The 27983-nt window shown below is 33.7% G+C and overlaps 2 protein-coding genes and 1 long non-coding RNA gene across 3 annotated transcripts in view; 1 reads left to right on the plus strand and 2 right to left on the minus strand.

Moving 5' to 3' along the window:
• LOC121119098 (mite allergen Der p 3) overlaps positions 1 to 17648 on the minus strand; it is a 51605-nt gene extending 33957 nt beyond the window's left edge. Inside the window, exon 1 of the mRNA XM_040713725.2 lies at positions 17489 to 17648. Within this exon, the coding sequence (XP_040569659.1) occupies positions 17489 to 17555 (67 nt within the window). The 5' untranslated portion in view covers positions 17556 to 17648. The remainder of the gene's footprint in view (positions 1 to 17488) is intronic.
• LOC121119111 (uncharacterized) lies at positions 13323 to 15400 on the minus strand. The gene is made up of 2 exons (XR_005864680.1): positions 15300 to 15400; positions 13323 to 14362 (listed from the first exon to the last, which is right to left on the minus strand). It is a non-coding gene; the product is annotated as an uncharacterized lncRNA (long non-coding RNA).
• Positions 17649 to 22591: 4943 nt separating the features above from the next.
• On the plus strand, positions 22592 to 26467 carry LOC121119112 (uncharacterized). The gene is made up of 3 exons (XM_071888547.1): positions 22592 to 22787; positions 22849 to 22908; positions 22976 to 26467. The coding sequence occupies exons 1-3, from the start codon at positions 22752 to 22754 to the stop codon at positions 26300 to 26302; spliced, it is 3423 nt and encodes a 1140-aa protein (XP_071744648.1). The 5' UTR covers positions 22592 to 22751; the 3' UTR covers positions 26303 to 26467.
• The last annotated feature ends 1516 nt before the right edge of the window (positions 26468 to 27983 follow it).

The raw sequence follows: 27983 nt of genomic DNA on the forward strand, positions 1-27983 counted from the left end.
GATAACATCCTCCTCAATAACAACTTTCTTGCTCTACCTGTATGTATTTTCTCTGATCCATATATTCAAAAAGTATATTATGAAACAGCCTTTTTAGTTGTAGCATCTTCAAATAAAGAAGTGTAGTGATATAAAGTTGATAGATTAGTCCATTATAAATGTAAATTAGGGTAACTATGAACTTGAAAATAATTCTATCCATCCGTACTAAAATGACTTATATTTCACAGTCTGTAACATCTGTGATCAAGCATATTATTATGCCTCAAAGATTTAATTTTCAAAGATATTGTAGATTAGTTTAAATTATATACTTATTTAAACTTTATGTAAAGTACAAAGCTTCACCGATAATTTCGTTGTTTCGTTTTTGTACACAAGGTTTGAGTCGCTCAATTAAACGATTTTATGAACCAACTAAAAATTATGGATCATTGAAAGAAATACTAAACTAAAGTGGGGTAATTACAGTTCCTTGTACAATTTTAGCACTAAGAGGATGATTGTCCACGCTAAGAGCATATGAATGAGAAGAAACTCATTTGGTTTGTCAGTACAGGAGAATATCCATTCATAGAAGTAAATAGAAGTTGTGAATAATGCTATTCAAACATTTTTTCTATAAGGTAATCAAAATCATTGGGCGTACCAATGAATACATTTTTTAAATCTTACTTAAAACGTATTGTAGCATTACTAAATTACGAAAAGCGTGATTGTTTTGGGTTCAATAAGAACAACTCAAAAGTAATTTGTGATATTTCTAAATACTATATTTATCTATATTTTTTTATTCAATATGTCCATCTTCACAAGAAATAACAGACTACACAGCCCGGCAAACAGATTGGCAGGTTTTGGCAATGAAGGCTATATCCATGGCGTAACGTGATGTCATACTATAACCATCTTTCATAGGCTTTTTGATGTTATAGAGAGTCCGGATGGAGATACCAATGGTCTTTGCAGCCTTCTTAGAACTGACACCGGTACTGAGGGTATCGCAGACGCGTTGCCTTTTTTGTAGTTGCTTCAACATTTTTACAATTAGAGACTGGGGATAAAAACAAAACTTGTTTATTTTTGTTTTCAGCTGTCGTTCAGTTCATAATACAACGCGGATAAAATCTTAATTAAATGGCAATATAAATTTTTGTTCCACACTCTGTAAATGAGAAGGAAATCCTTTGGCTAGTAAACTACTGGAGAGTACCAATTCAATGAAGCAAATGGAAGTTCTGGAATAATTCTTCTCAAACTTTTTTAAACCGTGACACATTAAAAGGTAATCAGAACCATTGGGCGTGCCAATATTTTTTTCTTTAAATCTTACTTATAAATACCAGCAATGGAGTGGCTAGTCCCTTTTTGGGTGGGTTTGACCACTATGATTATATATATATTGTGTACAAATTGCAATTTTGAACATGAGAATCATGGAGTAATTGAATATTCATTGGATAATCGATTTATCAATAGAATCATTTTTGACTGTTTTAGTAGAAATATAAGTATTCTGTGGTACATTAGAGAGCTCAAATGCCCACAGTTATATTACTCATAAATACATAATAACCTTGTAACTTGGATAGATCAAAATGAAATAATAATATAAGTGTAGGACTGTTACGATAACACATTTTTCTGTGCGATTAATTGCCCCAGAAACTATTGAGATAAGCGATGATATTCCCGTTTCAACACCATTTTCAACTTATATGATGATTATATAATTACATAAATACAATTTAAACACTAAACATACAGCCAAAACATTAGGACCATTGTACAAAAAGTGCAAACTAACAACAAAAAAAATGACTACAAGCGGATGCCTCAAACAGGTCATATGCAAATCTGTAGCTTCTTTGGTCTTGCAGATTTCGAGCAACAAATACCAACACCAGATTTAAAAAATTCGTATCAAGTTATTTTGAAGCGTACGGATGTAATTTATTGTAGCCGTCAAAAAAATATCGCGCAATCAATCTATTTATTGCATTTAGCGGCAGCCCTAATAGTTGGTAATTAGAATAATCAATTTTGTAATTCAATAATTAATGCAGGTAGAAAATACAACATGTACTTGTACCTAACAGATATTAGTTATGACAAAAGTTTGGAATTTGGTATGGTAGGATATTTTTATTTTCATTTTATTCTTTTAAACAAGAAAATAAGGCTCAAATGTGCGAAAAAAGGTATTTCATGTACGCGTTTTGATTTGAAAATCTGCAAAATAGAGAAATATAAAATTATTGAGTTAAATAGGGATGCAGGATTTATGCAAAATTAAGTATTGTAGATAAGAAGTATATCTTGCAATAATATCAGAACAATATTACTCTAACTTGCCTCATTTATGGATATTTTAGTCTTGATGATTTCGCAAGTAACTAAACATACCCTTGTGCTAGCGCGTAGTACACGTGAATAATTTGTTATGATTCTTCATTTTTAACAATCAAATCTAGTTTTTTGATACCAAGTGTAAAATGTATTATTATCCAGAGTTCCTTTATAACAAAAAAATAACTGTACTATACATATTTATCATTTTCGACTACAAAAACTATTTTTTAAATCTTAAAAATAAGAGATTTGACAAAAAATGTTGAATTATCGATAATCTTGTAAGGGTATTCACAGAGGCTGGGCTGGAAGGGCTGGCGTCTCCCTAAATTAAACTTTTTTAGCTTCAACAATATGTAAAATTATTGTTTGTTTCTTTTAAATCTACTTTTTTTTCAACTTATATTTTATAAAAAATCTTAACTCTAAATTTTTTTGAAATTCAGTGCCTGGGAACATGGCGCATAGTATTAGTAAGACTGCTCTTTAAGGACAAAAATAATTTTCGTGATAAGCAATTAAAATGTTCTATTTTGAATTTCCAATCAATATACAGGGTTGGGCAGCAAAACGTGAATTGTAGAGGATACTGTAGAAATATTTTAATATTTTTATTTTCAATAATTAAAAAAAAAAAAAAGTTTGTAAACAAGCCCTTTCCAAACTTTGTCATTGAATATCAATACCAATCACGGCCTATATACGTGACCAGAAGGCCCTGCAGGAAATGATGACAAGCTCCTCAGACAAGTTGTCTCACGCATCCAATATGCAGCCTTCAGTGAGTCCACATTTGGATGTGGAGTTTTTTTGGTTTCCCTCTCAAAGGCACCCCAAGTAGCAAACCCAGCAGGTTCAAATCTGGCGAGGAAGCGGGAAATGTCTCTCTGCCTCTTTACCTCTCGAGCCACCCGACTTAGTGACCTTAGAGAGGTCTTCTCCATTATTTTTAACCTTGCCCACCTTGAAAACCAGAGTCCTGAAGCACTGCACCATGTTCATAATCCTTACCACCTCAACATCATTTTTTCCCCCTAAATATTTAATTTTTCTAATATTTTTCCACAAAAATTAATTTTCTGTGAATAGGTATAAATTTTTGTCCAAAAAATTTAGCATTTGAAATTTTTTGAAACTTTTTTTTTTTTGGATGGTGAAATTTTAATTTTTGTGAATAGCTGTAAAAATTTTGAATTTCTTTTTCCAAAAAATTAGATATTTTAAATTAAATTTTTTAATTTATTTTTTCAAATAAATTAAATTTTTGCATTTTTTTAATAGCAACCCCCCCTTCAAACAAAAAAAAACATCTATATATATATGACACAGTAGAGATTGAGATCCAGTAGAATCGTTGATTGATTTTTCTAGGTGACATCATGATCGTAATCTGTCATAGGAGAATCAATCATTCTACTAGTAGAGATTACAACCCTATTCTTTCCTAGGACAAATTACAGTTTTACTGAGAAAGATAATACCATTGAAACTTTCAACACTCCTATATATTGAGAAATTTAACACTATTTAACAGTCTACGTTTTACAAGAGTAGAGAAGAAAAATTTCGATGATCCACTTGATAATAAAAAAACTTTTAGCGAAATTGATAAGATAATTTAGCTTAAATTTATACTGTTTATTACTTTTGTGCCAGGTAACCTCCTTTAATTAAGAAAATGACAAACACAATAAACGAATCCAAATTTATATTGCTTATCGTATTTTTTTAATGTGGTAATAATAGTTATTTTTTGGACATAAATTTGCCGTAGTTTATTATTTAGTTCTTGCACAGAGATGTTTTTTTTTTGTGTGTGGCAAAGAATTTAGGTTATTGTTGGATATGAAAGTGTGGGTCAACAATGTTCTTGCATCAAAACAAAGTAATATATCTCTCATATTGTGTTTTTTTGTTTTTTTGAATGAAAAAATGCATGTTAAATGATATAGTCTTAAATAAAACATGACACGATGTACATATATACATTCCATCAGCATACAGTCAAGAGTCCAATGAGGTACCAATTGGTGTTTGGATTTTTGTCTGAAATCATTATAATTAAAGTAATGATTGAACAAATTCCATCTTTAATAGAAAATCGATCAAGATCAGTCACAAAGACAAATTTGATTCATAAATGTCCCACCCCCCGATTTGTATAGTGGAATGGTTGATGACGTCATGTGTTTTTCTAAATTGTAAAATTCTGTAAAATGACATCATACGAAGTTTGAAGTGTTTTAGGGATGTGGAGATCTTAAAATGGCTCATACATATAAAAAAAGTATATGATTAGAAGTGCATAAAACATTTCCTAGAATGTGGGCGGCTTTTCTTTTAGAAGATAATCTGATCAGAATTTAATTCTTGAACATCCAAGTATAAAGTAATAACAAGTGCCTGTGCTCATGAAAGGCGAAGAACAACAATGAGGGATTGCTCGGGAGTTCTAATTGTAAGTGCTTGTTGGACTTGGAGTAGACTTGAAGCCTGCAGTCCCGTCCAGTGCAGTCACGGTCAGATCCAGTTCAGTCCTAAAAACTTATAAATTTCGGTTCTTGATGACGTCATTCATCTTTATTTTTTCTTCTTTTAATCAGTTTCAGCACTGACAGTCCCAAGGATCGACAGTAGGACGGTTTATTCTTCAACTTTTTTCGAATTTCGATTTCGGCTATTTCGGGAAACTTGGGATCTCGGTAAGGAAATAACATATGCAAAATTTCATTAACAAAACTTGCTTCTTTCCTCTCTGAAAATGTAAGCAAAAGATGCGCTCTATAAGCGGATCATCAAATTTCCTAACTTTTTTTTTTTTTTTTTGCTCAATAAGACAACCTTAGAAAAAAAAAACTTTTTAATAACTTATTATAGGTAAGAAAGTTATCTATCCAAACTGTTTTATCCTGGATAAAATGTATTCTCAATAGTTATAGTCAACTAAGTAAAGAGTTTTTGCCTTTTTTCATAATTTGATCGAGGTGTTCTACCTAAAGGTAACTTCATGGGTAAATGCAATTTTCGTACCATATGACAACTTTTCTGCAATACCGCCCAATTGAAATTCGATAAAAGTTTGAAAATCAAACCTCTCTAACCGACTAATATGTAGGATTGTTCCTATGACTGGGCTAGACTGGACCGAATAATGAAGGACCGGTACAACACTTCATGTATGTCCTAACTCATAAATATGTTGAGTCAGTGGTTTTTAAATCAGAAAGAGTCAACTGATGAAGAAAGCCAGAGAAAGAATGTAATATATACAGGTGTGCGCGTCTAAAACGGAACACTCCTTTAAATTTTAGGCGTTTTTCATTGTCTACAGGCTTGAGGGCTTGACGAGGGGTTCTCTTGTAGACCTTAAGGCCAAGATCTTTCTTAACTAGTCGGCCCATGGTCCCCCACCCGGAAAGTTCCAAAATTGCGACTCGACGTCTCTCCACATTATCGGCTGTTGTTTCACTGTTTCTATTTAGATTTTGCTGGAGTTTTGTTTATAACTAGTCAAGACCCTTGCCTCGAAGTATAAATCGGTTTCAACTCAATAAAATCACGATTATGTGCATGGCGTAAAATTTAAAGGAGTGTTCAGTTTTAGACGCGCACACCTGTATAATAAGCGAGTTATATTGGTTTATAGGTTGATATGTTAAATATATCTCTTACTAATCATATAATTTAATTATATAGGGGGGGGGGAATAGCCTTTACATCGAATTAGTATCACGCTATTTTTTGTGCATAACATTTACTTAAATTATTAGTAAAATCTACGTCGATGAGCGTTTATCAAATTGTGTATTGATCCAAGAAGTGATTTATTTAAATAAAAATAGATTGATATTATTTAATTTGTCAGTAGACATGCATTTTTATAAACATGGAATATAATCCGGCAATATTCAAATTTAAGAGGCATGAAATTGAATCAGCTTTCAAATTTTTATAATCAATTGATTCTGCATAGACTATGGTTTCAATATTTTGGTGCGATTAAAAGGTGAACTTTAATGATGTCGATGATGTGTTGTCAGGCTTAGATTGTACGGGGACATATGTATTAGTTTTGAGATGTGTTCCGGTCCGAGAACGTTTTTTTCCTGTACAGTATTAAATAATCCTTTCAAACTGATTTTGATGAAGATTGCCATCCAAAAATTATCTATTTTAAATCATGAACCGATGTTTCGTTTATATTATCGATTTTTTTTTCCATTTTAACAGTTTTTCTAATTTCTAAAAAATCAAGAAATTTAAAAAATGAAAATTTATACATTGAGGAAAAAATTTGATACTTGATGCGATTGATTCTCAATATGGAGTGTGTGACAACTAGCCCGTACACCAACCTCTCTAGGGTATACACGTTTATGAAACATTTTAAACTTCGTATGATGTCAATTATATATGTTCAAATTTAGACACACTCATGACTCATCAATAACTTTTTTTCAAACTAACATGAGATTTCTAACCCTTTCTTTTGAAGGAGGGGTACGTTTAAATTTAATATGTTATTCATATTGCTTCTCACAACATTTCCTCAAAAAGAGAAAGAACAAAGTCTAGAAATCAGTTGGTAGCTACCCAATTGTTACCAACTGTTAACCTATTATTTATTTATAATTAAAGAACAAGAGCTAGTTTTGAGATCCATTTATCAACGTTCAGAATATTGATAAAGAGAAATAAATCCACAGCGGACACACAAATATTCGATTTTTTTCAATTTTACACCCTTAATTGTCCTAAAGATAATTATAGGTAGATTTATATGTTTTTATGGATAATCAAATTAGGGAACTCATATGATGATAAATTACTTAAAACCTTTATTTCTGCCTGCATGACATTCCAACCATTTACTTTCTGGGAAAAATAATAAAATCAGGAAATCCCCTAAATGCTGAAGATAGTTTTTTTATATAGGAAAGAGTGAGTCAGGTAACTGAGGGATTTTATATAATGAAAAGTGGAAGGGCTTATTGCAATGGTTTTTTTAATGATTGAACTCGTAATATACTGATTTATATAATACTATATAAACTTTATTTTGATAAAATAGCTTTAGAGCGTTTTCACGTGACGTGAGAATGGTTGATTTTGGACATTTTGGAGGATAAAACAGGTTAGCTTTATAACAATGAAACCCCCTTTTTCATTAACATTAAATGAATAGTGATCTATTTAATGTCAAAATTAGAAAAACAAATAAAAGTACTTAAACCTTACTGTTAAACATAAATCTATTCCTCAATCCTTAGTTTTGTAATATATATGTATTTTTTATTGAGGAACAGTAATTTCCTATTTTTTGCATAATTGCAATGTTTTATAAGAAGTATTACAATCATCTTATATTAGTCAAGTATACCCCGTTCTGTTCGAATACTTGTTGCCAACAAGAATCCAACTTCCTAATGCCCTTTTTGTGGAATCCCTTGTACCAGTTGGAAAAACTCGGAAAACCAATTTTCACAGGCCTCTATGAAGGCAAAATTTGTACCCCCGAGCATGTTGGCCTTAGACAAGAGCCGAAGGTATTCACTTGGTACTAGGTCCAGACGGAGTCCAAACTTCCTATCTGAGGTCTCGGAGCTCCTGATGTATCATCAAAGATGTGTGCTGCCTGGCGTTGTTTTGAATAAGGCCTTGTTGTCGCATATTCACCAATATTGTACGTTTCTACCTGACCGACTGTTTCTAACAGTCGAGCCGTTTAGAGTTGAGGGCAGAATGGAGCGGAGGGGGGGGATTCCTCGAACCACTGTTGTGCAAGACAAACATCAAAAGTTGTCTTATTCGCTTTCTACGCATTTTTCCTTTTGGGGTAGTTAGAATGTAAGATAAGACGAATTTCATCCTTTGAGACCTCCACTGTACATTTTTGGGTGTTCGGTAACATGATGATTCGAAAAAAAGGTTTTGGACAAAATTGTTGCCTTATTATCGTTGCCTAATAAAATCAGTGAGTCCAATATCATTTTGAAATAAAATGGAGTTGGGTAATATCATCGTGAAGCAACATCATTACATTACTATTACATTATATTTTGACAATCAAACTATTCAATAGTAAAAAAAAAATCAACCCCAGTCGCTTCCTTGAGTATCATGGACCCCTTCTAATATCCAAAAATACACTCCGATCCTGAGGTTTTCCAGGTAAAGTACTGGGCCCCAAGGGGCTTTAAACTAAACCACCGCCGTGTTTCTAGGCATCAATGAATCCTTCTTATATGTTATAATTAGAGTTGAGTAGTTCGTATTGAAAAAAACGACATTTAAAAATTAAAAAAAAAAAAAAATGCTAACAGACACTTAAAACAAAGAATTCCGCTAGAAAATACGGTTCCAGGAAATGATATTTGACACAAACAGAGCCACAGCTACCTTATACACAGAGGGTGTACTGCCCCAAATTTTCCTCAGGGTACCCGAAAACCAAGGTTGCTTAATACATGGGTTTTAAAATTGAGGGCCGTGATGGGAGTCTAGGGGGGGGGGAGAATTGAGGATTGCTTTCAGTCTACACATACATAGAAACATGTTTCGCATAAAGGAGGCCTTAACTAATAATGTAGTGAAGGGAGTTATTATTTTTAGGGCCCAACATGCTTAGTAGCGGGCCTGGATCCTTAATCTACCTCACCCCTTCCCTCTTTTATTTACAGTTTCTGGTGCCTAAAACCACTTTTCCATATCCATAGGAAATATTTAGCTATTTGGAACTCAGATACAACTATATCACCCTGGCGAGGTAAAAAAATCTTTGGAAAACGTTGAAATTGCAAATAAGAAACTCATAAGATTAACTTGTTGATTAAACCTAATTTATTTTTATAGTATATTTATATTGTATTTTCTTTATATATTCTATACAGGAACAAAAGCACAAGAACCGAGATATATTGCGGTCTCGATTCCAGTTCCAGCGGTTCATGAACCGCTGGAACTGCTTGAACCACTAGATAGACAAGGGCACAACCTTGCCAAATACTCATCCTGTATTATATGAACAATAATTGAACATTTAGATTATGTAGGTCATCTCGAGGAAAATTCATTATATGTTTTGAAAAATGACATCCTCCAAATTGCAAATCTACAAAGGTATTATGTTCCATTACCTTTTTGAAAATATAACTAGGTATAATCAGATATATTTTATAAACATATGTAAAAAGATGACCTTTTTGAAAGACTCAATTCATGAATGTTTTTGTAAGTAAAATTAAAAGACGAGTATAACGGGGATATTGGATCCCTTGAAAGAGCAGGACTCTTTAAATAATAGCAACTCATTCATTGCAATCAGATATAATACCCGGGTAGGGTACCACTAAATTTGTATTATCAGAAAAGATTTGAAAAAGATCCAATGGATTTTTTTGGATATTAAAAAGCTTATAGGATTGCATAATCCTATTAATAAAAAACAAAAATATCTATCTTTATTGTAAGACTCTATCTTTTCTTCAAAAATAAGTGTGGAATAATTGGGTAACTGCTTAAAAGAATTTAATTCTAATTCAACAAATAAATGTTGATAATATTGATTAGAAAAAAAAGCAGAATCATCTACAGATCACAACAAAATACATTATATATTTTTGTGTTAGCGAAGTAACCTGTGGTTATTCCACAAGGCGTTACCATAAAGTCGACAAAAATGTAGACTTTATTTGATTGGCATCCGGTAATATCTCTTCTTCTTTACCTCTAATCAATGTTCTGAAAGTTGATTGGTTGGATTCAAATGAGATCTTATTAAGCCTTGAACAATTTGGATATATTATTGAATAATAATTCCGTACTTGTAAGAATTGGCTGACTACTAAATGATTTTTGGTTTTTTTTTCTGTTTGGAGGAGAGGTTGCAAGATACAATATAGGTAACGACGTTGTAATAATAAACAAATAATCCTATTCTAATAATAATAATAATATTGGGTTATGCATGTTTCAGAATCAGTAAAAATGTAACCGTAATCTTGATTCTATTTTATTAATGTTCGAACTTTGTGTAAAGTACTCAAAAAATTCGAGAGGAGTATCCGTCTAAGTTTATTTTCGGATCTGGATCTAAAAGTTTGGGTAACCCCATTTTACTCAAATATTTACGTTTAAAGATTGAACCAACCCAGATCCGAGAAAATGTCTTATCTTTAATCGCAATCCGAATACTATTTAACAAAAAATTGAGATATTTGATTAATTCTCCTAATCCCATGACCTTTTACATTCGATCAATCCTATTTATGAATTTTTATGAGGCTATGAAACAAAACAAAAAAATTCATTAAATAAATATATATTTTATGCCTCTCTTCTTTTTTTTTTGTCCCATTCACAAATCGTTTTGATCAGACGGAAATTCCAAATATCATGAGTCTAAGAAGGAAATAAATTAGATAATCATTACACATATTAACGTATAATTTCTGTATAATAAAAAAAAACTTTTCACGTTTGATCAGAGAGAAATGTTATTCTTTACTGACAAGGGACATAAATCTGTCCTTGATTCAAGCACATAAAATATATTACTGTGCCATTAGATCCTTTAAATTGCAAAATTGTGGTTGTGATATATGGACAGGTTTTCTTTTGAAACAACATTCTATGAGGACTGTTCCTAATATTCTATATTTAGCGGTTAAGTTGGTATATTTGAGATATATTATATGTACACATACCTATAAAATGACGATGTTGAAGATCCCAAAGCGTTTTGACCTTTAATTTTTAAAGAGGGTTGCATGTTTTATCTATAGGCCTTTTTGTTCTTCTTTTTTTGTTTGACAACATAAATAACAAGTAAGTATATCTATCTTTCATGTTCATCTGTTTGAAAGATGACACTAACATAATTTAAACCTACAGACTGGGGACCCAAAATTTGCAGTATCATATAATTACGGCTGTATCCTGCCATTTTTAATTATAAAGTGTTTCATTACGTAACCAAACGATAGTTGAAACAATATTTTTATCCCATGTCAATAAGTGTAAAATGTTGGAAAAACAGGAAACAAGGCAACACAGGTCAGTGCAGAAAAACGTGGAAAGGCCCTGGCCATCTCCATACGGCATCGTCCATTACGGCCCAATATAGCCAAGAAGAACCAAAATTATGCAGGAACAGTATGGCTGACTTCTGGCCACCTTCGTGTGGGCCTCCTACAGCCTGACTTCGACCCTCTGGAATTTAAGATTTAAGGCGTCTAGAAGAATAATGTATGCCACACCTCTCGTTCAAATTTAGATTCGCAGGTTTGTAGAATTAATAATCATCAAATATATGTTTTTTTCAGGAAAAGGGTAAATCAACAATCTGTCTACTCGGTAATGTGTCCGTTCTGCAAGGTGTCCTAGAACCAATGGAGTCTTAAAGCATTTTTAGGAAAAATTACAAGGACAGGGCCAAGGAGCTACAGAACCGGTCATAAGACTTCCTAGAACCCATTGATTTATGAGAAATTGTTCCACCAATGACTTTGCCCCCAAATTTTTAGAACGAATTATTTTTTTATAAAGCAACAAGTAAGAATGCAAAATATATTTTTTTGATGAGTATCGCGACAACACTAATGTACATACTAATAATATACCATATAATTACATTTAAAAAAGACGAGTTGGGGGGAGGGAATGTGACAGTCCTTGCAAAAGGTCACAGATAATATCTACATGTGTATTAGGGTGGTTTGCTTTTCAAAAATACTTTACTTAATAAATACAGATAATAAGAAGACATTTTTTTTGTTAATTTGGAGAACCTAATTTTGATAAGACATTTTTTCAACTTAAGAAAAGTGTTCTGCAAGTTATTTTTTTTAATTTTCCTATTCAACAAAAAAAAGAAAATCAATTTGAACTCATTTTTCTACATTTTCAGAAAAGAAAGGATCAACATTTCCTTGAGTTATTCTCTCGTTTTACTGCATACGGTATTAGCTATAGAAAAATAACTTGATGACTATTTTTTATAGGTCAGAATAATGTCTATAATAAATAAATAAAAAAATAATTATTAATGTATTTTTAATCTTTAATGTCAATATGAAGAGCTTCTTTCTCATCTCAAACACTGAACCAAATGTGATACTTAAAGGTGACATTGTAGGTCAATTAAATTTTGCATAGGTGCAAAAAAAAACCGCCCTAATGTTTTATAGTTCTGTATATCCAAGTTGAATCATTTATATTCCTAGTATACTTATCGCTATTATTAACATGTATATACACTTTGTATCTGCCCGCTCTGATGATGAAAAAAGAGGATGTGTAAGCTATTAACCTCTAGCGCCTGAGTATTCCCTAAAACCTAAAGCAACGCAAAAAAAGAAAGAGAGAGAGAAATCCCTCTCTCTCTGGTCAACTTTTCTAACCTATCCGATTCGTACACATCATGTATGCCTATGTATGTGTAGGTATACATATCTACCTAAAAATCCTCCACTTCCCAACAGGCAACAATACTAACAATAAAAACAAGAATAAAAATAATATACATAAAATTCTAAATGTCAAAGGGGAAAACAAAATTTGCCATGATATTTTTTGTGTGTTTATTGTGGTTATTTCGGTATAGGTAGTATCTTTTTATTATTCCCCTTCGCATCATCTCCTAATATTATATATTCAATTTTTATACCTCAGTTGGTCGGTCGGTCTTATAATAGATGTAACTTCATATTTGTGGACAAATACGGAAGTCAATCCCTAGGGTTCATATGCTCTCCCTCAACACAAAAACAAGCTAGAGGGATTTTCCCCCAAAATTGACAGTCTAGGTCGGGTAGTTAGAATTAAAAATAGATAATAAATGAAATTTGTAAGACTCCGTATCAGGTTGACATAGAGTCTCATAAATCAAATGAAGGCTCTATACCAGTGTTTGTCAAACTTTCAAAACGCTTAAAATATCAATATATGATTAAAAAAGATACTTTATACCCTAAATGTAAATGTGTCGTTTATTTAGACAAGATAGTAATGAACATGGAATAATACGCAATTTAAATAATAATTAGAATACATCACAGATTTACAAAGTGTTTCAGAAACTTACAGTAACACAAGTAAAAACCCAACAATAAGACCGGGAGAACTCAAATAACGAGCAAGAGTTAGGCTGAGGCTCCATTTTATAGTCTATAATGTTTTATAGTTTTTATAGGGCTTTTCTTTTTAGAAAACAATCCGTGATGTTTTTGTTTGTAGATTGTGAAATCAAATGTATTTTGGAGGTTAAATGATAGAACAATATAATGTGTACTGCATTCATGCTGACCCTGATAGGATATTGACACCAAACGTTAGAGACAATGAGCAATTGAGACATACTTAAGACTTAATATGTAAAATTCAATGTCACAATTAAAGAATGAGTAATGATTGATGGACTCTATTTGACAGACCATATCGGAGCCGAATTAAGTGCCATAAATCAAATGAAGGTTTTAAACTATGGTTAACATTCTTGGGCATATTACCAAAACACAAAAATTGGAATACAAAGCCTATAATTGAGGGATATATGCCTATAAAATAGTTGTCTATATATACAGGCTTGAGCAGTAAAACGCGAACTCAGGAGGTTCTTCAAGACCAGTTAAAAGGTGGTGTAGGGTTCTCGTGTATGAGAAAAATCTTAATTCAACCTTCATGGCTCGTTTGATGGTTCTAGAAGCCACGGAAAAGTCGTTGTCGAGGCGATTCATAGATTTGGTTGGGTCTTCCTTGATCTTCTTCTCAAAGCTGGACGGAAACTCTGGTTCCTTCAATAAATTATGCCCCCCTCTTCCTGCTTTCCTGGAGAGCTCTACTCAATCATTGCTCTTCTTGAAAATCAGACTTCTAGAACATTTCACAATGTCCATAATCCCCGCCACCTCAACTTCAACATCTAGGAGATCTGAGATGCACTGCCTTTTAGCTTTTTGCTCACGCGAAATGACGAAATGTGTATATTAGTTTGTTTATGCACAAAGGATGGCTGAAACATAACATTAATGAGAAAATTAACAATCCACGTTTTGCTCCCCAGATGTACAAAATAAATTTGGACATTTCTCCTTTTCTTGATTTTTAGTCGAATATCTCTACGCATCATTTTTAGAAAAATCACCATGCTGCAGTGTGTGTGTTTTCTGCCGGTTTCTTGACTTTTTTTTTTTTATATATCTTTTTTTGGCAGGAGGAAAGGTTCATGAACTCTGTCTACTATAAGTATACGTAAACATAAAAATAAACGAACAGCAACAAAGAAAGTTGACGAAATATTGAATTTACTTAAAACTTAATTATTGCATGAGGCCCAGTCTGTCGTTTATTCTCACTCTCTCTCTCTGCTTTTATTTGATGGTTCATGCTAAGGAGGGTGGAAAAAATTTACAAGTAGATTAGCACAAGTAAAAAACTATACTATAGGTTATATATCTATTTATAGTATTCTTATGGTAGACATACAATGAGCCCAAAACGCAGAAGCGGTTTTTTTAAATCAAAACCCTGGCCTTTTTTAGCTAGGGTATAAAATATACGCTTTATCTTTGAATGAAGAAGCCCTCACTAGGTCTTAGAATTATTTTAAATAAATTAAATACTTTTTAAGACATATATTCTGTAGTTGTTGTATTAATAGAATCCATCTACATGGAATCAGTCGTAAAGGAAAACAAAATGCAAAGCATTCCGTGTTCAATGGTCCACGTATAATATGAATCAGCATTCCAGAATAAATATGTAAATGAAAACCTTTGTGACAAAACTATGAGCTTCAAAATTCTTATGTGTATTTTTTTAGATCTAAAAAAACAACTAATAAAAAACCAGACAATTTGGAACACTATAAATTGAATCCACTTCTTTTTGATAGGGGTTAATTCAAATGTATAAATATAGGTATTTTTGCATTGTTTCAATAAACTTACCTGGATTTATTTATGACTTAAATACATATACATATATGTATGTGTACCACTAGATAAGATCAACCCTGTATATATGGACTAACTAAGTGCTTATACAAAAGTGTTCATTTATATGGCTATGAAAGACTATTTCTTGACCTTTGATTATTTCTATATAATCATTATGAACATTTTACAAATGATGAAGCGAGTTTGTCAGTTACATACAATACAACTTTTGAAACGAACGCCATATTTTCGTACCAAAGTTTAGTATCGATATTTCACATGTACTCTCAGGGGCGTACGTAGGTTTTTTATTTTGTTTTGGATAGTTGGGGTGCTACCTTAAAACTTTGAAGACTTTTATAGTAAAATACAATTTTGTTACTATATAAAGTACAGTATTCTTTTGTTGGGGGATGTTTAACGTCTGGTACGACTTGTCTGCGTATACAAAAATTTGAGAAAATGTTAAAAATCATAGCTCAAAGTAAATTTTATGGAGTCATTTGAACTTTTTGACCAAAATTCGATTTTCTCTTTGTTTTTAAAATTTGAGAACCTCTTAGGATTTGGTTCAACAAAGGGCTCCGTAGTTGCTCTTCTTGGACATTAAATAGTCCTTATAGGGAATATCTTTTTTTGCATTTCTGTTAAGAAATTCAAATTATCCCAAGGCATCATTTTCTAATGATATAAACTTTGTTTTGAGCCTTTATTTTTCACACTTAATAATGTTTTCAGTCATAATTATTGTTGAAAATCCTATTGAGTTTTACCGCGATGCTAGCGCCGTATATCTGTGGAACGGTCTCTATATTACAGTTTTTAATGTGTCAGTACACCGGTGGCATTATAGGTAGGCTGTGTTGAAGATCACTAATAGGAACATATGTAAACACATATGGCAACTCTGAGAAAATTACTCATCACTACGGACACTATGGATTTCAAGGGAAAATATTTTTTTAATCATTACCATATCTAAATATACACCAAAAATAAAATAAAAAATGCATTTTTATAAGCCTTTATCACCTTGATCACAAATTTCAGTTGTCCATTAAGAAAAATAATAAAACATCATGTGTCAATTCCTCTTTGCCAAAAAATTGATTGTTTCCTGTAGATCCTAAATCATAAATCATAAAAACTAGGAATTGAAATACATGCATTTTTAAGCAGATGAATAGCGACTTCAATTTGTGTGAAAATATGTCTTTCTTATTTTCAGACAATGTCCACCGTCACACACATAGACAGGATTTATCCTTGACCTTTTACTCATTCACCGTTTGGTCTATTGTACAAACATATAAATATTATGTGTTTTTTAAAGTCATGAAATTAAAGCAATTTGATCATATCATTTAATGCTAAGCGTTGCATTTTGGGGCTTTAATAGAGCATTCAAAGTTGATGCTCCTCTCATCTTTTATCGTTAGGTATGCTGACATAATAAAACTTGTCTTCATGACTCTTTTGTCAATATTATTCATTTAACTTATTCCAATTTGCTATCTGGTTTAACTTTCTCAACAGGGCTATTAGTTTGAGCCATAAATATATGGTAAAGTCCACGGTAGAGGCCTTCTAACTCAAAATTAACTTGTTATGAATTGAGCTTCATGAAGCGATGCAGTCGATTTCTGAATAAATATTCCACTTTAGAATAGTTGAAAACAGATTAATACGTTCTCACTGCTCAAGTTTACTCCAAAAATCCGAATATGTCGAATAATGAACGGTCTGGTGTTCTACTGTAGATTTATGTTTAATGTTATGTCAATTCCTATTTATTCTCTCCGATCAGGTCTTAGGGTAGGTTCTATTGCTGTCGATCATTTAGACCGATTCTTAAGACTGTCGGTCCTTGGAATTTTTCATACAAATATCGATGGTTTGTTAAGCCAAATAAGATATACGAAATATGTATTAAGATTATTGCACATATGTTGTAAAAAATATTATAATACAATATAATTCGAATATATTATATTGTTACTTCGTTACAAAATTTATTCTATTATATAACTGAATTTTTTTTTTTAAAAAGAAGGAAAAACACCCTCATTGACGTCATGAGGGATTGATTTTACCTTCTTCAAGGACCGACAAGTGGAACTGGACTGGACCTTGGTCCTCGGTGCTAAATAAGGACCGACACAACACTAATTAATATGTTAATATTTGAAATATCCTCTTACCTTCTCTAAAAGCCAAATTGAAGTTAAGTAGATGAAAAAGACTAAGGAGGAATAATTTTTCTTCCATATTGTCCCCTCCATCCGGTAATGTTAAAAAAGGGATATAGATTCTCCAGCATCTCTTCTTTTTTCTCGAAATGGATGCGTCTACTTAATAAAGTAGTCTCACAACACTTATTCTAGCAAAAATAGAAATAAAAGTCCTTTAATAATTAAGATTCATTAAATTAATCTAGAGGGTCGTATTACATATTGTACATAATATGTAGTTAGAATACAGGCTTGTTATAAACTACGGTCTCATCGAAATCGGTTCATACCTGCTCTGGGATAGCAGTTACAAAAAAATGTACTTACTTATATTTATTGCACATTGCATAAATATTGAATATTATTAACTATATCCTACTTTGAGACAAACAGTCTATGAAGTTACAATAAAGTGGTAACTGTTTATTCTTGGAACAAGATTTCCCTTCATCTCTACCATACCTTAGAGCTAAAAGTCTAAGGAGCTGCAATCAGGAAAAGGAAAGCCAAAAGAAATCTCTAAATTGGACACACACCACTCCCACACAATTTTGGTAATGTGTCCGGGTGCTCTATTATGTTTCAAGCAGATTGAGTTTCTTAAATACTCCTCATAGATTTATGACATTATCTTAGTCTTTTATATGTATTTGTTGATCTTAACCCATCCAAAATATGAAAAATATATATTGTTTGCCATATGGGGCCACTGTACTCCATACCACGATGGATGTCCGTTTTCGACGAGAAATTATTATTACTAAGAGTCTCTAAAGATAGAAGTGACAACAAAGTTGAAATAATAATGAATAAAAAAAATAAAGACTAAGAACGGAGCTTTTGTAGAGCGAATGAAGATAAAGAGCCTGTCATTTTTCTCGACAAAAATTCCATCTCTTATATTATTGAAAATATTAATAGAGCAGATTAAATTTTTTTGAACATATATCAGAATTCAATGTGTTAATTTTTTTTCCATTGATATGCCTATAGCCTCTTTCCTTAGAGTCTAACTATTATATCCACTCACAACCTCGACTATCAAAGGGTAAATGAAAATTTAAAAAAAATATATTGTCCTTTGTATTTTTCTTGTTGCTAACTGTTAAATATTACTGAGGGGTTAATCATAATGATCAATGTGTGTAACAATTAATAATTATTATCCTCCCTCTTTTCGAAGAGTTAAGGCTTCATCATTCTTAAACTAATTTGAATTTACTTACTTCATTTATAAGTCAATATTTCTACGTCTTCTTCAACTTTTCAACTAATAACAGGACCAATCTCATAATCAGGAGGATAAATAGTAGAGAAATATCCTCCTTTCTGAGGCCTTCCTCTGCCTCCTCCACACCAAAAAAAGGACCCTTTAGTTAGTAATGTAAGGTGTCATAACTATACGTCACCCTAGTTCAAGTTTTTTCTCCCTCTGAAAAAATTTAATGAATATATTGTTTAAAAATATTAGAATAAAAAACTTCCAGATTTTAATTGTAAATTTTTAACCTTTATCCGAACCCTATTGAACTTAGGTTTGGGAACAATGTTCATAAAATTCTGCATAACTAAACTTTCGGATTTGGATCCGAAAGTTTGAGTACCAAAAATATGCTCAAGTTTTTGAGTTTAAAGATCCTAACCTTTTCAGATCTGAGAAAATGTGGATCCCTCTCTATCTTTAACGGGGAGTTCCTCGTAGTTATTATGTGTCGATGAACAGACAAAAAGACGGATATCCTTATTTTCATAATATTGATATGTTATCTCCTTTAATTTTATTTTCTTAATATGAAGTGAAGACCTTTTTCTTCTCGCACTCCTTGCTAGACCTCATCTTAAGACATATTTGTTATTTTTTAATATTTATATGAACTCCTCTTTACTTTTCTTTTTTTATATGACGCACTGAGCTAATGCTACGAACGCTAAAAACGAGTCATTCATAGACCAGGATGCAAACTGTATTTTATTAATTTACCAAGGGTAGTGCCTGGGATTGCTCAGAGTTATTTGCAGTCAAATAACTCCACAACAAATATTCAGAGTTTCTCTCTGTTTTTTTTTTGTTTTTTTTAGCACACTGGTATATATATATAGTTAATCAATACTTAGATTTTCTCTCTTCAAGAATTAAAGAACAATGATACCAGCTTGAGAGAATGAAAAAGAATATTATTGAGTTTGTCAAAAAAAAAAAAACTAGCACACTAAAGAATACTTAAGGTTTACAACTCTAAATATATGAGACATTGAACCTACAAAAGCATTCGTTGCTACCACATAATTCATTCTAAGTATTTCCCCTAGATTCATTCTAATTTTTGTAAAATTTATTGCATTTAGCATAATATATTATGCTAAAACATATAGGTATATGTCTTTATTTTGAATGTGAAGGTCAATTTGTTTTTTATCCTGGGATACATATACCCATACATACTCATATATACAAAATCCTGCTCAAAAGAATTGACCCACAGGAAGTTTTATTTTATCAAATTAATTGTTCTTTTTTATTCACATAATATATTCAAACTAACTATAATAGGTATTTATAGGCAACAAAAGTTAAAAGTCATCCTAATGATACCTTAGAGGGATTAAGATAAGGTACATTTTAATCCAGGGTTTCGGAAATGATGGACCTGTCAAAATACTACCAATGGTTGTACATATAATCCTTTATGCAATTCTTTGTCACATCTATCTTGTTCCATCCCTTTCTATTTTGCAGCTAAGGATTCCTTCACAAATCAAAAATAATATCTTATTTAACAATAATCAAAAAACATAAACATCAACAAGGTCATTTTGACCATCATCAAACTATATTATTCGTATAATGTCTACAAGCCATGGATTAAGTCATCTGCATATAGCTTGATATACAAATTTACTTCCTTGAATTTACTACGAACATATGAATGTATTATCTTAGCCAAGGGTGTTGCTAGCTCTCAAGAATGGGGGGGGGCTTTACAGCAAAAATTATGAGAATAGAGGGGAATAAAAACAAAGAATGAGGGTCGAGGAAGAGAAATAAGAGAGGAATGTAGAACAATACAGATAAAGTAGAAAAGAGGAAAGAGACGGTCAAAATCAGGGTCATAATGACCTAGGCAGTCCAACAAAATATCCTAGGATCGTGCTTGGTTATTTAAATCGTCTACTTGCTGAATTTCAGACTGATTTGTTCAACCATTATGGACTCTATGTCTCATAACACTAAAAACAAACTTTCAAATATATTTAGGATTTTATTAAAAAAAAATGGGGTGGGAGGGCTGAAGAAACTTTTAGGGGGGAAGGGTACAACCCCCCCCCAAAAAAAAAAAAAAGCGACACGACTGATCTTACTATTAAATAGTCAATCTGTATATATTGGTGTAAATATAGTTTTTTTAAGAGCAGTTACACTCTTAACATTAATAAAACTTTAGATTTTAATTTAGGTACAGATGCGGGATTAATGTTCTGGGTTTTAAAACAGATCATTTGAGATGCAAAAACAGAGAAAATAAGTTCTCATCAAATCTCAAGGAGAGAGACAGAAATGGGTAAAAGTGATGGAAAAAGTTAGTCTTGATTAGACCAGGGATTCTCAAGTCTGGTCTGCGAGTGCATTTAATTATGCCCGCAAAAAATATGAAATAACTATAATATAAGCAATTTATCGATGGTTTTATCAGAGAATTTGATCAAAGATTTCAAATTTTCGATGATTGTGATGGTGTATTTTAACTGGTTAAGTACCCATTATCATCTCTGCCAAATGGTGAATGGAATGAGAAAGTTTTTCAATTTTTAAACAATGTAAGTGTTGCTGGACTGCAAGTCAAGTTGATTGACCTGGAATCAAATGATGAATTAAAGAACATGTTGAAGTAATCACCTTCTACCAAATAACTTTGGATTGGATTGCCACCAAGATTTGAGCTTCTTTGTGTTTGTGGCATGTTCGGATCAACATGGTTCTGCAAGTCTGCTTTATTTGGGATAAATATGCTGAATGTAAATATCGTACTAAACTCACTCGTGGGAACTTCGATGAGATAATCAGAATTGCCACAATTATTCAGAATAAAAACATTGGAAATGTTGCTCAGAGTTGGGAGAAACGTAATTTCGTATTTCCCGCTGATTAACTAAGTTATACTTTTTTCATTATTGATCACATCAGATCTTACGATAAAACCTTGAAAAAGTGTGAGTTTATAATACGACAAGCACTTTTTTCACCGTATGGCGCTTGGCTGGTTCAGTCGTTAATTAGGAGACAACAAGACAACATCAAGACAACACCAGGTCGCACAGATCTTTGAAGTAGTGCCAGAAGATCAAGAGCTCGGATAGGAAGTTCTTATGCATACAGTCCGCACCTGGCACCAAGTGACAACGATCTATTCCTGTATATAGCCAAAATATATGCAAATTTTACCTCAAAAGAGGCTTGTGAAAATTGCTTGGGCGAGTTTTTTGCCAATAGGGACAAGGATTTCAACAAAAAGGGCATTATGAAGTTGGATACTCGTTGGTGGTAACAATTTATCGAATGGGGAATACTAGGCCGAAGTTGGATGATTGTAACACTTCTTATTAAGCATTGAAGATAAAAATACCAAATTACTTTTTCCCAAAATAATAATATTTCTAGTATCCCCCAATGTAGTGCCCCATCCACCTCTACCCACATCTTATTAATCCAGGAAGAATGGCCAAAATATTTACCTGATCTATTTTTTTATATAGTATTTAGGAATACAAAGGGAATACTAACGTAAATTGAGGAAAATAGGAAACTTTGCTCATTTGCAGAAAATTAAAGTAATTATAGAAATGTTAATATTGACAGTATGGAACTTTTGTAGATGGGAGACTCTTTCTTTTTGAAGCCCTGTGCATAAATCCCTGTTTTGTCAATCTTTCCTTGTTTAAATGAAAATTATATTTTTAGACACATGAGATCCATGTACTCGTATGTATTTGCAAAATGATAATACTAACAATAACAAAAAAATAATACATACATTGCTCGAACTCATAAAATACCTAAGAATGAAGAAGCGCCTTGTTTGCGGATTTACTTTTCTATTCTACCCATCTTCTTCTTCTTTCCCCCCTTTTTTTTCTTTTTTGACCGGGTTGCGCGTGTTCAAAAAAGTATATATACAGTGAGAATATGAGTGATTATGGAATCATTTTGGACTTGGGTTAGAGCCCAAAACAATATATGAAACATTCAAATAACTTAATATTTATCATGAAGGTGAGGAACAGGAGTCCACCACAAATGAGGAATAACATTTATCATTTCCAACTCTTTTTAGGTATTTATTGTTCTCTCTCTCATCCTTACTCTCAGTGGATCATCATTTGGAAGATCTGAAGTAAGAAAACAAAGAAGATTATAAAAACATACACTCTATCACTTTTTTTTTTATATCTTCATTACAGCCCATTCCAACAATTCCTAAGGGATGTGTATTTATCACAAATGTCCAAACGGCGCGAGGAGGTGAATACTCGTATATTGATCCCTTGGGCTCCCTTGTAACCATCAAGTACGAAATTGGAGGAAATGGTGAATATACTGAATCCCGTCAAGTCGTCGAAGACTATGCATCGGGCCATGCTGGAGCCTCAGACATCAATGTTATTGTATCCCAAGTCATTCAAGAAATTGAAATTGAAATTACAAAAACCATTGAACTGGTCTTGAGAAAAACAAATGTCAATGCTCCTAACTTTCTTCCAAGCAATCTTGTTCAAACAATTGTGAAGAAGCTTAGACCCATCATTACCACTACTGTTCGTAGAATCATCTCCAGTTCGGGGTTGAATTTGAATGTGAATGAAGTTGTCGACAATGTTATTCTTCAAATTGAGCCTGCAATTCTTCAGGGTGTTGAATCTGCTATTCAAGGAAATACTAGCTTCAACTCTGGAAAGAACAAGCCAGGAAAGAAACCCACCGGTAATTTGTCTGGACAAGGAGAAAATTCTGCTATATTGATTGATCAAATCATTGCTCAACTCAGACCATTCATTGTTGAAATTGTTAGTAAACAAACCAAAATTCAATGCCAAAACCACGGAGGATCCTCAATTGGATCAGTTTCATCCACTGGAAGCTCTTATGGATCTAGCAAGCCATCATCTGGTTCAAACAGACCTTCATCTGGATCTAGCCGTCCATCGTCTGGTTCAAACAGACCTTCATCTGGATCTAGCCGTCCATCATCTGGTTCAAGCAGACCTTCATCTGGATCTAGCCGTCCATCAACAGGTTCAAGCAGACCTTCATCTGGATCCAGCCGACCATCATCTGGTTCAAGCAGACCTTCATCTGGATCTAGCCGTCCATCATCTGGTTCAAGCAGACCTTCATCTGGATCTAGCCGTCCATCAACAGGTTCAAGCAGACCCTCATCTGGATCCAACCGTCCATCAACTGGTTCAAGCAGACCAAATTCCGTTGGTTCCAGCTCATCATCTGGATCTCGTCCATCTTCCGGATATCGTCCATCTTCTGGATCTCGTCCATCTTCCGGATCTCGTCCATCTTCTGGATCTCGTCCATCTTCCGGATCTCGTCCATCTTCTGGATCTCGTCCATCTTCCGGATCTCGTCCATCTTCTGGATCTCGTCCATCATCTGGCTCAAGTAGACCTTCATCTGGATCCAACCGTCCATCATCTGGTTCAAACAAACCAACATCCGTTGGTTCCGGCTCATCTTCTGGATTTGGTACTCGTCCATCATCTGGCTCAAGCAGACCTTCATCTGGATCCAACCGCCCATCATCTGCCTCAAACAGACCCACATCTGGATCTAACCGTCCATCAACTGGTTCAAGCAGACCAACTTCTGTCAGTTCGGGCTCATCTTCTGGGTTTGGATCTAAACCAAGTAGACCAACTTCTACTACTTCCGGATCATCCTCTGGATTTGGTACTCGTCCATCATCTGGATCAAGCAGACCCTCATCTGGATCAAGCAGACCCTCATCTGGATCAAGCCGCCCATCAACTGGTTCAAGCAGACCAACTTCCGTTGGTTCCAGCTCATCTTCTGGATTTGGAACTCGTCCATCATCTGGATCTAGCAGACCCTCATCTGGATCAAGCCGTCCATCAACTGATTCTAGCAGACCAACTTCTGTCGGTTCGGGCTCATCTTCTGGGTTTGGATCTAAACCAAGTAGACCAACTTCTACTGCTTCCGGATCATCTTCTGGATTTGGTACTCGTCCATCATCTGGATCAAGCAGACCCTCCTCTGGATCAAGCAGACCCTCATCTGGATCAAGCCGCCCATCAACTGGTTCAAGCAGACCAACTTCCGTTGGTTCCAGCTCATCTTCTGGATTTGGAACTCGTCCATCATCTGGATCTAGCCGACCATCATCTGGTTCAAGCAGGCCCTCATCTGGATCTAACCGTCCATCAACTGGTTCAAGCAGACCAACATCTTTCGGTTCTGGCTCATCTTCTGGTTTTGGATCTAGACCAAGTAGGCCAACTTCTACCACTTCTGGATCATCTTCTGGATTTGGAACTCGTCCATCATCTGGTTCCAACCGTCCATCCAGTGGTTCATCTTCAGGCTTTGGCTCATCCAGCAGTTCCTCTTCAGGTTTTGGCTCATCCAACATTGAAACTTTAACCCTTGAATTGGTTGAAATCATTGTTCAAAGATTGGAACGTGATATTCAATCTGCTGTCCTTTCTGAAATCAGAGCTCATTCCCAAAATGACGTAAGTGTTTTAGCTGATGCTATTTTAACCACTCTTCGACCATCAATCATTAAAGTAATCAGAAGTACTGTAAACAGCAACTCTAAGTTTACTGGATTCAAATCTGATATTGAGTCCCTTACCACCAAAATCTTAATCAAACTCAGACCCATCATTATAGCTTCTATCGAATCTGGATTAAAAAAGATCAATGAACAAAGTGGAGCTGCTGAGGGTCCACTCATTCAAGCTGTTGTTTCCCAAGTTGAAGGACAAATTGAAGGTGAAGTCAATGCTGAACTCCAAGGATATTCTGGATCTTTGGCCAATGCCGACACACAATCATTAGTTAATCTTATAATCGAGAGACTCAGACCTATCATTATCTCATCTTTGAAGAATTTACAAAGGTCTGACTCTCGTTTCTCATCTATTTCCCCATCTCGATTCAATGCCTTAGTTGATGAAATTATATCTCGTCTCCGAAGCATCATTATCAGATACATTGAGATTGCACTTCAACAATTTGCGTCTCAAGATGCTCTCATTGGAGAATTCGTACAAGTTGTGATTCAGCAATTGAATGGAGAAGTACAAAATTTTGTGATCACTGAGCTTAAGGGTCTAAGAAACCTCAACAATGTTAACCAACAGCAAATTGTCAGAGCAGTTATCAATAAAATGACTCCCCTCATTCGTCAAACCATTCAAACCATATTCCGTACCCAATCCCGGTTCACCATCTTTTCAAGCCGAGTTGAATACGTCATTGAGCAAGTTCTTAGTGCTCTTAGACCCGTCATCATTGAAGCAATTCAATTCAATATTGATGTTCTTAAAAACCAAGCTGCTACACCCAAGCCTACTCAACCCCCTAGGCCTACAAGACCATCCAAACCTTCTCGTCCCTCAACAAATAATTCTGTTGCTAAGCCCGGAGGAGGAAACAAATTAACTTCCTTGTTTGGAATTTCTGGAGATAACAACGTTGTTGTTGAGACGCCTAATTATAATTATCAGTACGCCATTCCCTTTGCCCGATAAAGGGCTCACTCGATAATTTCTTCGAAATCTGTATTTTGTAATACCTAGGTTTCCTGGATCCTCGAGGGATTGTATTTTATAGGTATTATCATTCATATATTATATTTGTAAAATATGTTATAGTTCATCGAATAATAAAAGGGTTTTTATTATGTATGTAAAAAATTTTTTGCTGTCTATTATTTCATTCTTCTCATTTATTTATACCTCCAAATTTTGAAACAGAAAAAAAAATCACTCAATAATCAGGGGCGTCAGTAGGATTATATTTTTGGGAGTGTACCTGTAGTGTACAGGTATACTTGAAATTTAATTTTTGAAATTGTTTTCCATAACTAGCGTTGTGTCAATCCAGTTTAGTCTTAGGACCGGTACTATCAGTCTTGGAAGCAGTCCTTCGGACTGTCAGTACTAGAACTTATTTAAAAAAAGTTGAGTGGCGTCATCAAGGACCTAACTTTATAAGTATTAGGACGGAACTTGACGGGACTTGGTCTTTAGTCCAAAATAAGGACTGTCACACTGACTACATTTTTTAAATTTGCCGAGTCTTAGTAACAGCAGCTTTAAGTAAATGATACATAAACAAATAGTATTGTAACTGTGCATAGTCTTTTCCTACTTTTTGAGTCCTAACATGAAATATATGGATAACAACTAATAAATTTAGGCTTTTAGAACCTTTTGATACTTTCTTAGATATTAGTTATAGCGCAAGTAAAAAAATAGATTCTTATGAGATCATAGGGGTCACATAAAGTGGTTCCCATCATTATCATTGACTATAAATGGATTGCAACTCAAAAGGAAAATCAATATTTTATATCTCACATACATACCGAGTGTTTGAAAAGTATTGTACCACTTTGATTCGGCTACAATTGACGATACACAACAGATCAAAATGAGGTTATACATGAAAATCTTAAAAAATACTTATTTATTTACACATTATAAAGAATATTATTTTAGAATTTTATTTCCATCAGCTTCAATTACAGGCTCCAGACGAGGTCGGAAGGCAGAACAATCTTTAGCAATGTATGTCCAGGACATCTTCCTCCTTCAAGGGGACTCTATAGAGGATATTAGGTTAATGATGCTGCTGTGGTGGACTTTACAGGCTATGGACTCAATATACCACCATATTGAAAATTCCAAAGGAGGGGAGGTCAAAAGTCTTTGGGTCAGAAATTCTTGCAAAATTTCTCATCCAGGCTTGAACCGTGTTTGGTGAAGCACCATTTTGTTGGAATACCCACGACTTCGTTCCAGACTTCTTAAAGGTCTTGTAGTTCTTTTAAAAATTTGTCACCTGTTGATGCTATGATGCCATGCATCATCATTGTGTTTAAAGTCATTTATTATCCACTTGCAGCGATCCACACGGACATCCATTTGCTTTTGAGTTATCAGAGGCCCTTCAACATACCTCGGAGATCTCCCTTCAGCACATTGAACAGCTATGAGACTCTAGACTTGCTCATCTTCAATTTCCTGGTAAACTCTGACATGTTCATGGTTGGATTGACCTCAAATACATGTTTCGCAGCCTCAAAGGTGAATTTTATTGGTCTACCACTTCTAGGCCGATTTAATGGGATTTCCCATCTTCTAACAATTTTTTCACTTTGTCATGTTCCCTCTTAAAAATGTCAGAGTTGCTATGAATGCCACGTAC

Source organism: Lepeophtheirus salmonis, chromosome 1 (assembly GCF_016086655.4).
Source record: "Lepeophtheirus salmonis chromosome 1, UVic_Lsal_1.4, whole genome shotgun sequence".
Lineage (NCBI taxonomy): Eukaryota > Metazoa > Arthropoda > Copepoda > Siphonostomatoida > Caligidae > Lepeophtheirus > Lepeophtheirus salmonis.